Source organism: Hyperolius riggenbachi, chromosome 2, assembly GCF_040937935.1.
Source record: "Hyperolius riggenbachi isolate aHypRig1 chromosome 2, aHypRig1.pri, whole genome shotgun sequence".
Classification (NCBI taxonomy): domain Eukaryota; kingdom Metazoa; phylum Chordata; class Amphibia; order Anura; family Hyperoliidae; genus Hyperolius; species Hyperolius riggenbachi.
Window position 1 is genome coordinate 574,610,522 of NC_090647.1, and position 12,787 is coordinate 574,623,308.

Here is a 12,787-nt window from a genome sequence, read left to right on the forward strand (position 1 = left end):
GTGTCACATGACTGGAGAGGTGAGGAGGATTCTGGGAGTGTCACATGACCTTACCTTCAGTCTCTCCATACAGAGTTTCCCTTCTGTGAAGTCTGGTGACCATCGCGGTGCCCCCACCTCACCCCCTGATATCTGAGAGACACGAGAAGCCCACAACATCCTCACTGATCTGCTGTCGGGGTGAGTTGAGCATTAGCAGGAATTATGGGACAGTATCCAGTGACAGCTAGTGATTTGTATGGTGGTGACTGTATCATTCTGTGTGTCAGGTTCCTATAAGGAGGCTCATTGTGTCATCTATTTCTCCATGGAGGAGGGGCAGTATATAGAAGGACACAAGGACCTCTTCAAGGACGCCATGATGGAGAGTCAGCCGCCCCTCACATCACCAGGTAAGAGGAGACTTTCATTACTTGTACAGGAGAGAGCAGTACTTGGGGTCCACCTAGATCCCCCATCATCTGATAAACACATAGAGACAATGTATTCAGTCAGTGTGTGTGTTTCCTACAGATGTATCCAGTAACCGAAACCCACCAGAGAGATGTACAGGTCCTCTTTATTCCCAGTATTGTCCACCTAGATCCCCCATCATCTGATAATCACATAGAGACAATGTATTCAGTCAGTGTGTGTGTTTCCTACAGATGTATCCAGTAACAGAAACCCACCAGAGAGATGTACAGGTCCTCTTTATTCCCAGTATTGTCCACCTAGATCGCCCATCATCAGATAAACACATAGAGACAATGTATTCAGTCAGTGTGTGTGTTTCCTACAGATGTATCCAGTAACAGAAACCCACCAGAGAGATGTACAGGTCCTCTTTATTCCCAGGATTGCCCACCTAGATCCCCTATCATCTTATAATCACATAGAGACAATGTATTCAGTCAGTGTGTGTGTTTCCTACAGATGTATGCAGTTACAGAAACCCACCAGAGAGATGTACAGGTCCTCTTTATACCCAGGATTGTCCACCTAGATCCCCCATCATCTGATAATCACATAGAGACAATGTATTCAGTCAGTGTGTGTGTTTCCTACAGATGTATCCAGTAACAGAAACCCACCAGAGAGATGTACAGGTCCTCTTTATTCCCAGGATTGCCCACCTAGATCCCCTATCATCTGATAATCACATAGAGACAATGTATTCAGTCAGTGTGTGTGTTTCCTACAGATGTATGCAGTAACAGAAACCCACCAGAGAGATGTACAGGTCCTCTTTATACCCAGGATTGTCCACCTAGATCCCCCATCATCTGATAATCACATAGAGACAATGTATTCAGTCAGTGTGTGTGTTTCCTACACATGTATCCAGTAACAGAGACCCACCAGAGAGATGTACAGGTCCTCTTTATTCCCAGGATTGCCCACCTAGATCCCCATCATCTGATAATCACATAGAGACAATGTATTCAGTCAGTGTGTATTTCCTGCAGATGTATCCAGTAACAGAAACCCACCAGAGAGATGTACAGGTCCTCTTTATTCCCAGGATTGCCCACCTAGATCCCCCATCATCTGATAATCACATGGAGACAATGTATTCAGTCAGTGTGTGTGTTTCCTACAGATGTATCCAGTAACAAAAACCCACCAGAGAGATGTACAGGTCCTCTTTATTCCCAGGATTGTCCACCTAGATCCCCCATCACCTGATAATCACATAGAGACAATGTATTCAGTCAGTGTGTGTTTCCTACAGATGTATCCAGTAACAGAAACCCACCAGAGAGATGTACAGGTCCTCTTTATTCCCAGGATTGTCCACCTAGATCCCCCATCACCTGATAATCACATAGAGACAATGTATTCAGTCAGTGTGTGTGTTTCCTACAGATGTATCCAGTAACAGAAACCCACCAGAGAGATGTAAAGGTCCTCTTTATTCCCAGGATTGTCCACCTAGATCCCCCATCATCTGATAATCACATAGAGACAATGTATTCAGTCAGTGTGTGTGTTTCCTACAGATGTATCCAGTAATAGAAACCCACCAGAGAGATGTACAGGTCCTCTTTATTCCCAGGATTGTCCACCTAGATCCCCCATCATCTGATAATCACATAGAGGCAATGTATTCAGTCAGTGTGTGTGTTTCCTACAGATGTATCCAGTAACAGAGACCCACCAGAACGATTTACAGGTCCTCTTTATTCCCAGGATTGCCCACCTAGATCCCCCATCATCTGATAAACACATAGAGACAATATATTCAGTCAGTGTGTGTGTTTCCTACAGATGTATCCAGTAACAGAAACCCACCAGAGAGATGTACAGGTCCTCTTTATTCCCAGGATTGCCCACCTAGATCCCCTATCATCTTATAATCACATAGAGACAATGTATTCAGTCAGTGTGTGTGTTTCCTACAGATGTATGCAGTTACAGAAACCCACCAGAGAGATGTACAGGTCCTCTTTATACCCAGGATTGTCCACCTAGATCCCCCATCATCTGATAATCACATAGAGACAATGTATTCAGTCAGTGTGTGTGTTTCCTACAGATGTATCCAGTAACAGAAACCCACCAGAGAGATGTACAGGTCCTCTTTATTCCCAGGATTGCCCACCTAGATCCCCTATCATCTGATAATCACATAGACAATGTATTCAGTCAGTGTGTGTGTTTCCTACAGATGTATGCAGTAACAGAAACCCACCAGAGAGATGTACAGGTCCTCTTTATACCCAGGATTGTCCACCTAGATCCCCCATCATCTGATAATCACATAGAGACAATGTATTCAGTCAGTGTGTGTGTTTCCTACACATGTATCCAGTAACAGAGACCCACCAGAGAGATGTACAGGTCCTCTTTATTCCCAGGATTGCCCACCTAGATCCCCATCATCTGATAATCACATAGAGACAATGTATTCAGTCAGTGTGTATTTCCTGCAGATGTATCCAGTAACAGAAACCCACCAGAGAGATGTACAGGTCCTCTTTATTCCCAGGATTGCCCACCTAGATCCCCCATCATCTGATAATCACATGGAGACAATGTATTCAGTCAGTGTGTGTGTTTCCTACAGATGTATCCAGTAACAGAAACCCACCAGAGAGATGTACAGGTCCTCTTTATTCCCAGGATTGCCCACCTAGATCCCTCATCATCTGATAATCACATAGAGACAGTGTATTCAGTCAGTGTGTATTTCCTACAGATGTATCCAGTAACAGAAACCCACCAGAGAGATGTACAGGTCCTCTTTATTCCTAGGATTGCCCACCTAGATCCCCCATCATCTGATAATCACATAGAGACAATGTATTCAGTCAGTGTGTGTGTGTTTCCTACAGATGTATCCAGTAACAGAAACCCACCAGAGAGATGTACAGGTCCTCTTTATTCCCAGGATTCTCCACAGGATGATCTCGCCCCCCTCGGCCATTATCAGGTAGGTGGGACTGGGGGTTTTCAGAGGCTCTGAACTGTATTATATTATCCTTCTGCGTGTGCTGTTATCTGTGATCACAATTTACATTATTTCTCATTTTCTGCACTTAGGGTGGAGAACTGATACATGTAAGTGTTGTGGTTAAACAGGAAGAAGAAGAGACGTATGTGAGGAGTGATCAGCAGTCTATGGAGGAGGGAGACATGATGAGGACAATTAAAGAGGAAGAGACGTATGTAAGGTGTGATCAGCAGTCTATGGAGGAGGGAGACATGACGAGGACCTATAAAGAGGAAGAAGAAGAGACGTATGTGAGGAGTGATCAGCAATCTATGGAGAAGGGTGACATGATGAGGACAATTAAAGAGGAAGAGACGTATGTAAGGAGTGATCAGCAGTCTATGGAGGAGGGAGACATGATGAGGACCTATAAAGAAGAAGAAGAAGAGAGGTATGTGAGGAGTGATCAGCAGTCTATGGAGGAGGGAGACATGATGAGGACAAGTAAAGAGGAAGAAGAGACATATGTGAGGAGTGATCAGCCGTCTATGGAGGGGGGTGACATGATGAGGACAAGTAAAGAGGAAGAAGAAGAGACGTATGTGAGGAGTGATCTGCAGTCTATGGAGGAGGGTGACATGATGAGGACAATTAAAAAGGAAGAAGAAGAGATGTATGTGAGGAGTGATCAGCAGTCTATGGAGGAGGGAGACATGATGAGGACCTATAAAGAAGAAGAAGAAGAGACGTATGTGAGGAGTGATCAGCAGTCTATGGAGGAGGGAGACATGATGAGGACAAGTAAAGAGGAAGAAGAAGAGACATATGTGAGGAGTGATCAGCAGTCTATGGAGGAGGGTGACATGATGAGGACAAGTAAAGAGGAAGAAGAAGAGACGTATGTGAGGAGTGATCTGCAGTCTATGGAGGAGGGAGGCATGATGGGGACATATAAAGAGGAAGAAGAAGAGACGTATGTGAGGAGTGATCAGCAGTCTATGGAGGAGGGTGACATGATGAGGACAAGTAAAGAGGAAGAAGAAGAGACATATGTGAGGAGTGATCAGCAGTCTATGGAGGAGGGAGGCATGATGGGGACATATAAAGAGGAAGAAGAAGAGACGTATGTGAGGAGTGATCAGCAGTCTATGGAGGAGGGAGACATGATGAGGACAAGTAAAGAGAAAGAAGAGACATATGTGAGGAGTGATCAGCAGTCTATGGAGGAGGGAGACATGATGAGGACAAGTAAAGAGAAAGAAGAGACATATGTGAGGAGTGATCAGCAGTCTATGGAGGAGGGTGACATGATGAGGACAATTAAAAAGGAAGAAGAAGAGATGAATGTGAGGAGTGATCAGCAGTCTATGGAGGAGGGAGACATGATGAAGACAAGTAAAGAGGAAGAAGAAGAGACATATGTGAGGAGTGATCAGCAGTCTATGGAGGAGGGAGGCATGATGGGGACATATAAAGAGGAAGAAGAAGAGACGTATGTGGGGAGTGATCAGCAGTCTATGGAGGAGGGAGACATGATTAGGACAAGTAAAGAGGAAGAAGAGGAGACGTATGTGAGGAGTGATCAGCAGTCTATGGAGGAGGGAGGCATGATGAGGACAAGTAAAGAGGAGGAAGAAGAGATGTATGTGAGGAGTGATCAGCAGACTATGGAGGAGGGAGACATGATTAGGACAAGTAAAGAGGATGAAGAAGAGACATATGTGAGGAGTGATCAGCAGACTATGGAGGAGGGAGGCATGATGAGGACAAGTAAAGAGGAAGAAGAAGAGACATATGTGAGGAGTGATCAGCAGACTATGGAGGAGGGAGGCATGATGAGGACAAATAAAGAGGAAGAAGAAGAGACATATGTGAGGAGTGATCAGCAGTCTATGGAGGAGGGAGACATGATGAGGACAAGTAAAGAGGAAGAAGAAGAGACGTATGTGAGGAGTGATCAGCAGACTATGGAGGAGGGAGGCATGATGAGGACAAGTAAAGAGGAAGAAGAAGAGACATATGTGAGGAGTGATCAGCAGTCTATGGAGGAGGGAGACATGATGAGGACAAGTAAAGAGGAAGAAGAGACGTATGTGAGGAGTGATCAGCAGTCTATGGAGGAGGGAGGCGTGATGAGGACAAGTAAAGAGGAGGACAATGTTACAGAGGGCAGAACAGGTGAGTAATCAGCAGTAATATAGGATAATGTGGATGGTTATTGCTGGTGTGGCTGTATTGCTGCTCACAGACTGGCCTGATTCGGGGTTATGCTCTGTAGACTTGTTAAGATTTTTGTCATCTTAGCCACTCCCCACCACAGGCCATTTTACTCAATTTACACAGATTGGTCACAGTAGGGGGAGTTAGTGTTTCCGGCCTGTAATAAGCTGATAATGGTCACTGTACATTACTGTACACAGATTGGTCACAGTAGAGGGGAGTTAGTGTTACCAGCCTGTAATATGCTGATAATGGTCACTGTACATTACTGTACACAGATTGGTCACAGTAGGGGGAGTTAGTGTTACTGGCCTGTAATAAGCTGATAATGGTCACTGTGCATTACTGTACACAGATTGGTCACAGTAGGGGGGAGTTAGTGTTACCGGCCTGTAATAAGCTGATAATGATTACTGTACACAGATTGGTCAGAATGGTAATTTCCAAGGATAAACACGCTTAGTCACACCACACCATGCCAACCATAGAATGTCAGCTGTCAGCTGTGCGGTGCAGACAGTTCCTAGAGTAACACCAGAGCCCAGAAAGAATTGGGCACTGATCACCATAAATGTAGAATGTAAGGAGACTGGAGTCCTTTATACTCGTCCTTATCAACAAGCGATGTGCTGGAGATATAGGCAGAGGAAAGGGGCTCTCTTAGGCCTCTTGCACACCTGAACTAATAACCTGCGTTGCCTTACCCTCAGCTACCCCTAGGGGGCACACAGGCAATGCAAGTCTATGGAGCCTTACAGACATATTGTGGTGTGCTGGAAGCTGCTGATCTGATGTAAAGGCTGCAGCACGTTACTGCTTGACTTGCACAGTGACAGCCATTAAAGACAATGGGCAGCAGATCCAACGCAGGTAACACGTACGTCGGGCTTCTTCAGTGGTTCCTGCTGTGTACAATGCTGTCAGAGGCTCCTCCCTACCGGTTTCGTCATCAATCACATGACTCATCAGGGGCTGGAGTCTCTGCGTCAGGCAGCTAGTAATATCCCTCTGGCTTGCGTCTGATTGGAGGACGGGCACATCTGGCATCTGTTAGAATGTAAGTATGATATGCTTGAATTCGGAGGCCTCAGTCACTTTACATAACTGGTTTAGTAAAAGGACTTGTTCTGCAGAGAGTCTCTTTAACCACTTGATGACCCAGCCTTTACCCCCCCTTAAGGACCAGCACTGTTTTTTGTGATCTGTGCTGGGTGGGCTCTGCAGCCCCCAGCACAGATCACCTGACACACAGAGCGATCAGATCGCCCCCCTTTTTTTCCCCTTATGGGGATGTTGTGCAGGGGGGGTGGCGAAATTCCTCCCCTCCCTCTCCTACCTGTCCCCCTCCGGTGATCGGGACTGCACAGGACGCTATCCGTCCTGTGCAGCCAGTGACAGGACGTCCCCTGTCACATGGCGGCGATTCCCGGCCGCTGATTGGCCGGGGATCGCCGATCTGCCTTACGGCGCTGCTGCGCAGCAGCGCCGTACAATGTAAACAAAGCGGATTATTTCCGCTTGTGTTTACATTTAGCCTGCGAGCCGCCATCGGCGGTCCGCAGGCTATTCACGGAGCCCCCCGCCGTGAATTGACAGGAAGCAGCCGATCGCGCGAGCGGCTGCTTCCTGATTAATCAGCCTGCAGCTGGCGACGCAGATGTGCGTCGCTGGTCCTGCAGCTGCCACTTTGCCGACGCACGTTATGAGTGTGCGGTCGGCAAGTGGTTAAGGAGAATTTCTCTTAGAGATAAATAAAGACATTTGGAGGAATTAGAAATGTTCTATGGGTAGGTACAGGGCCGTAGCAGAGATATCCGGGGTTTCGGCACGGTAACGCCCCCTGCTCTCCCTTAACAGCCTTCCCACGCAACACGCTCCTGGCTCTATGTATCCGCATGCAAATTGCTCCGGTATTCTGCCACTTATCTGGTCTGTCTCTTCAGTTATTATAGATGGAGTAAAATAACCTCTTTAATGTGAAGTAATGGAGAGGATCCTAAAGGAAAAGCATATTATAAGAATGGTATGCCGGACGCCATGACCAGGGTTAGTTACAGGGGATCAGTCTGCTGACAGTTCCATATATTGCAGCAATTAGGAATCAGGAATTCTTTATTTCGCCAAGCACGACTGGGTCATGCCCGGAATTGGGTTTGGCACAGTACATAATAGCTCAGAGAACAACGATAGGTAGTATAGAACAGCAAGAACAGAAAGTTGACACTTAACACTATACACAGAGGACAAGCAGTTACATCTACATTATTGTAATACATTTGCGTTACATACTAGGCCAGCGGTTTCACATTGCCCGTAACGGTTCCAAAAGTCATAGACTGGCCAATCAACAATTAGTTTTGGTTTGCTGATGGGAGTATGTGAAGGGAATTAAGGAGGCTGACGGCCGAGGGGAAGAAAGAGTTACTGTGTCTGGCAGTCCTTGTGGAGATGGCCCGGGTGCCTCCGTCCCAGTGGAAGCTGACAGAAGTAGCGATCCTCAGCACCCTCACTCTCAGCCTTCTCTTGTGTAGGAGGTCGAGTGCAGGGGAGCACAGATTATCCATATCATATTGCTCTAGACTCCAGCCTGCCTTTCCTTTCATGCCTAAACAGTCATGTGTAGCAAAAGATTCCAATAACAAGAGGAAAACATATGGATGGACAGAATAACAGTATTCTCAGTGCACGTGAAGTGGACATAAAATACCAATCAGAAATATATATACAGTGGGTTGCAAAAGTATTCGGCCCCCTTGAAGTTTTCTGCATTTTGTCACATTACTGCCACAAACATGCATCAATTTTATTGGAATTCCACGTGAAAGACCAACACAAAGTGGTGTACACGTGAGAAGTGGAACGAAAATCATACATGATTCCAAACATTTTTTACAAATAAATAACTGCAAAGTGGTGTGTGCATAATTATTCAGCCCCCTGAGTCAATACTTTGTAGATCCACCTTTTGCTGCAATTACAGCTGCCAGTCTTTTAGGGTATGTCTCTACCAGCTTTGCACATCTAGAGATTGAAATCCTTGCCCATTCTTCTTTGCAAAACAGCTCCAGCTCAGTCAGATTAGATGGACAGTGTTTGTGAACAGCAGTTTTCAGATCTTGCCACAGATTCTTGATTGGATTTAGATCTGGACTTTGACTGGGCCATTCTAACACATAGATATGTTTTGTTTTAAACCATTCCATTGTTGCCCTGGCTTTATGTTTAGGGTCATTGTCCTGCTGGAAGGTGAACCTCCGCCCCAGTCTCAAGTCTTTTGCAGTCTCCAAGAGGTTTTCTTCCAAGTTTGCCCTGTATTTGGCTCCATCCATCTTCCCATCAACTCTGACCAGCTTCCCTGTCCCTGCTGAAGAGATGCACCCCCCGAGCATGATGCTGCCACCGCCATATTTGACAGTGGGAATGGTGTGTTCAGAGTGATGTGCAGTGTTAGTTTTCTGCCACACATAGCGTTTAGCATTTTGGCCATAAAGTTCCATTTTGGTCTCATCTGACCAGAGCACCTTCTTCCACATGGTTGCTTTGTCCCCCACATGGCTGGTGGCAAACTGCAAACGGGACTTCTTATGCTTTTCTGTTAACAATGCCTTTCTTCTTGCCACTCTTCCATAAAGGCAAACTTTGTACAGTGCATGACTAATAGTTGTCCTATGGACAGAGTCTCCCACCTGAGCTGTAGATCTCTGCAGCTCGTCCAGAGTCACCATGGGCCTCTTGACTGCATTTCTGATCAGCGCTCTGCTTGTTTGGCCTGTGAGTTTAGGTGGATGGCTTTGTCTTGGTAGGTGTACAGTTGTGCCATACTTTTTCCATTTCTGATCGCTTGAACAGTGCTCCATGGTATGTTCAAGGCTTTGGAAATCTTTTTGTAGCCTATGCCTGCTTTAAATTTCTCAATAACTTGATCCCTGACCTGTCTTGTGTGTTCTTTAGACTTCACGGTGTTGTTGCTCCCAATATTCTCTTAGACAACCTTTGAGGCCCTCACAGAGCAGCTGTATTTGTACTGACATTAGATTACACACAGGTGCACTCTATTTAGTCATTAGCACTCATCAGGCAATGTCTATAGGCAACTGACTGCACTCAGATCAAAGGGGGACGAATAATTATGCACACACCACTTTGCAGTTATTTATTTGTAAAAAAAATGTTTGGAATTATGTATGATTTTCGTTCCACTTCTCACGTGTACACCACTTTGTGTTGGTCTTTCATGTGGAATTCCAGTAAAATTGATGCATATTTGCGGCAGTAATGTGACAAAATGTGGAAAACTTCAAGGGGGCCGAATACTTTTGCAACCCACTGTATGTACGTAGGTATATGTGTGTGTGTTGTATGTATGTGTATGTATGGACAGTATGTATGTATGTATGTATGTGTGTGTGTGTTGAATGTAGGTATGTGTGTGTGTGTGTGTTGTATGTATGCGTATGTATATGTGTGTGTGTGTGTGTTGTGTATGTGTGTGTGTGTGTTGTATGTACACTCACCTAAAGGATTATTAGGAACACCTGTTGAATTTCTCATGAATGCCATTCTCTAATCAACCAATCACATGGCAGTTGCTGCAATGCATTTAGGGGTGTGGTCCTGGTCACAAGACAATCTTCTGAACGCCAAACTGAATGTCAGACTGGGAAAGAAAGTTGATTTAAGCAATTTTAGTTTCAAAGACTTTTATTGAGATAAGCTTGTGCACAATGATACAGAAAAAAGCATAAGAAGTATGAACAGTGTCTTTAAAATAACATATAAACTGTTTACAGTGTACATAGTATGTCACATAACTGCAGGAAATTTGCCAAGATGGTAGCTTTAAATGATAAATCAACAAAAGTTGAACATTAAACATATAGAAGGTGGAGCTATAGAACAATCCCTAGAGTGAAGTACCCAAGGGATATTTCCGCATTGGTTTGCGGTAAAAGAACATAAAACTATATATACGGGAGTCCCTCTGATGACAAAGAGGGGGACTCAAGAGTGGCACAGAGACAACTTCCGTCAGGTCGTCGGAATGTTGTACTGGAGGACCAGGAAGCGGGACTTGCAGTTCTAAAGACTGATTTAGCTGATATTTAAGACATCTCTCTCTTTTATTTATTCTTTATTTCTGTGACATTAATGTTTTCTCTAACAATGACGTAGTAGTTGAGCTGTCCCTTTGGAACAGGATGACTCCAACCATGGCTGCCATACTCTCTCGAAATGATCTAGGCAATCCTCTATTCTAGCGTTTAGTTGTTCACATTGCATTATATAATTTACTAGCTGATTGCCCGGCGTTGCCCGGGTATGTATTTGGCTGGTGTTGGCTCTGCCCATTTTTTCTAATCCAAACACACAATTACTCAATGACCAAGTTTGTGAGCTTTGCGGTCTTTGTTATCAATAATTTGCATTGAAATTAAAAAATCTGATTGGCTGTTTGTGGCTCCACCCCCTTTTCTGAATTTGAACCCCAATGACCAACTGTACCAGGTTTGAGGCCTGTGCCATTAACAGTGCAAGAATAGCAGCAATTAAATATTCCCCTTGAAAAGCAATAGGTAAAGTTTGGTTTACTTTTGTAGGCTCCACCCACTTTTCTGAATATTAATCTCGGTCATCCAGTGACCAACTGTGCAAAGTTTGAGAACCCTGCCATTAACAGTGTAAGAATGGCTGCAGTTTACATTTTCCCAGGGAAATTTGTATTTGTCTCCACCCACTGATGACCCGGAGTGGCCTGTGTATGTATTTGACTGGTGTTGGCTCTGCCCACTTTCTAACCCTAACACACAAACACTCAATGACCAAGTATGTGAGCTTTGGGGTCCTTGGCATCAATAATTTGCATAATCCCATGAAATGAAATAAATCAGATTGGCTGTTTGTGGCTTCACCCCCTCTCCAGCATTTGAACCCCAGTCACCCAATGATCAACTGTAGCAGGTTTGAAACATCTGCTATTAGCAGTGTAAAAATGGCAGCAATTTAAATATTCCCCTTGAAAATCAACAGGTGAATTTTGATTGGCTATTATATGCTCCACCCACTTCCCTGAATATTAATCTCAGTCACCCAGTGACCACCTGGGTTCAAATCTCGGCTCTGCCTGTTCAGTAAGCCAGCACCTATTTCAGTAAGGAGTTTCTTGGGCAAGTCTCCTTAACACTGCTACTGCCTACTGAGTGCGCTCTAGTGGCTGCCTCGCAAGCGCTTTGAGTCCGACAGGAGAAAGGCGCTATACAAATACTGCAATTATTATTATCTGGGCAAAGTTTGAGAACCCTGCCATTAACAGTGTAAGAATGGCTGCAGTTTATATTTTCCCAGTGAAATTTGGTTTTGGTTCCGCCCATTTTTTGTAACCTGGACACACAGTCACTCAATGACCAACTTTGTGAGCTTTGGGGTCCTTGGCATCGATAATTTGTACTTTCCCATGAAATGAAAAAATCTGATTGAATGTTTGTGGCTCTGTCCCCTTTTCTGAATTTAAACCCCAGTCACCCAATGACCAACTGTACCAGGTTTGAGGCTTGTGCCATTAACAGTGCAAGAATAGTAGCAATTTTAATATTCTCCTTGAAAAGCGAAATGTGATTTTTGATTGGCATTTTTAGGCTCCACCCACTTTTCTGAATATTAATCCCAGTCACCCAGTAGCCAGCGGTGCAAAGTTTGAGAACCCTGCCATTAACAGTGAAGAAAGGCTGCAGTTTACAATTTCCCAGAAAAATCTGTTTTTGACTCCACCCAGTTTTTGTAACCTTGACACACAGTCACTCAGTGATCAAGTTTGTGAGCTTTTGGGTTCCTGGCATCAACATTCTGCAAATGGAAGCAGTTTATGCAGCAAAGAAATCTGATTGGCTGTGTTTGGCTCCGCCCCTTTACTGAATTTGAACCCCAGACACTTAACAACCGACTGTAGCAGGTTTGAGGCCTCTGTCATTAACAGTGTAAGAATGGCTGCAGTCTCAATATTCCCCTTGAAAATCAGTAGGTGAATTTTGATTGGCTCTTGTAGGCTCCACCTACTTTTTTGAATATTAATCCCAGTCACCCAGTGATCAACTGTGGGAAGTTTGAGAACCCTGCCATTAACAGTGTAAGAAAAGCTGCAGTTTATATTTTCCAATG

The 12,787-nt window shown here is 44.7% G+C and overlaps 1 protein-coding gene across 1 annotated transcript in view; it reads left to right on the plus strand.

Annotated features, from left to right (window-relative positions):
• The first annotated feature begins 5,429 nt into the window (after nucleotides 1-5,429).
• LOC137545213 (zinc finger protein 84-like) overlaps nucleotides 5,430-12,787 on the plus strand; it is a 41,492-nt gene continuing 34,134 nt past the window's right edge. Inside the window, exon 1 of the mRNA XM_068266338.1 lies at nucleotides 5,430-5,593. Within this exon, the coding sequence (XP_068122439.1) occupies nucleotides 5,458-5,593 (136 nt within the window). The 5' untranslated portion in view covers nucleotides 5,430-5,457. The remainder of the gene's footprint in view (nucleotides 5,594-12,787) is intronic.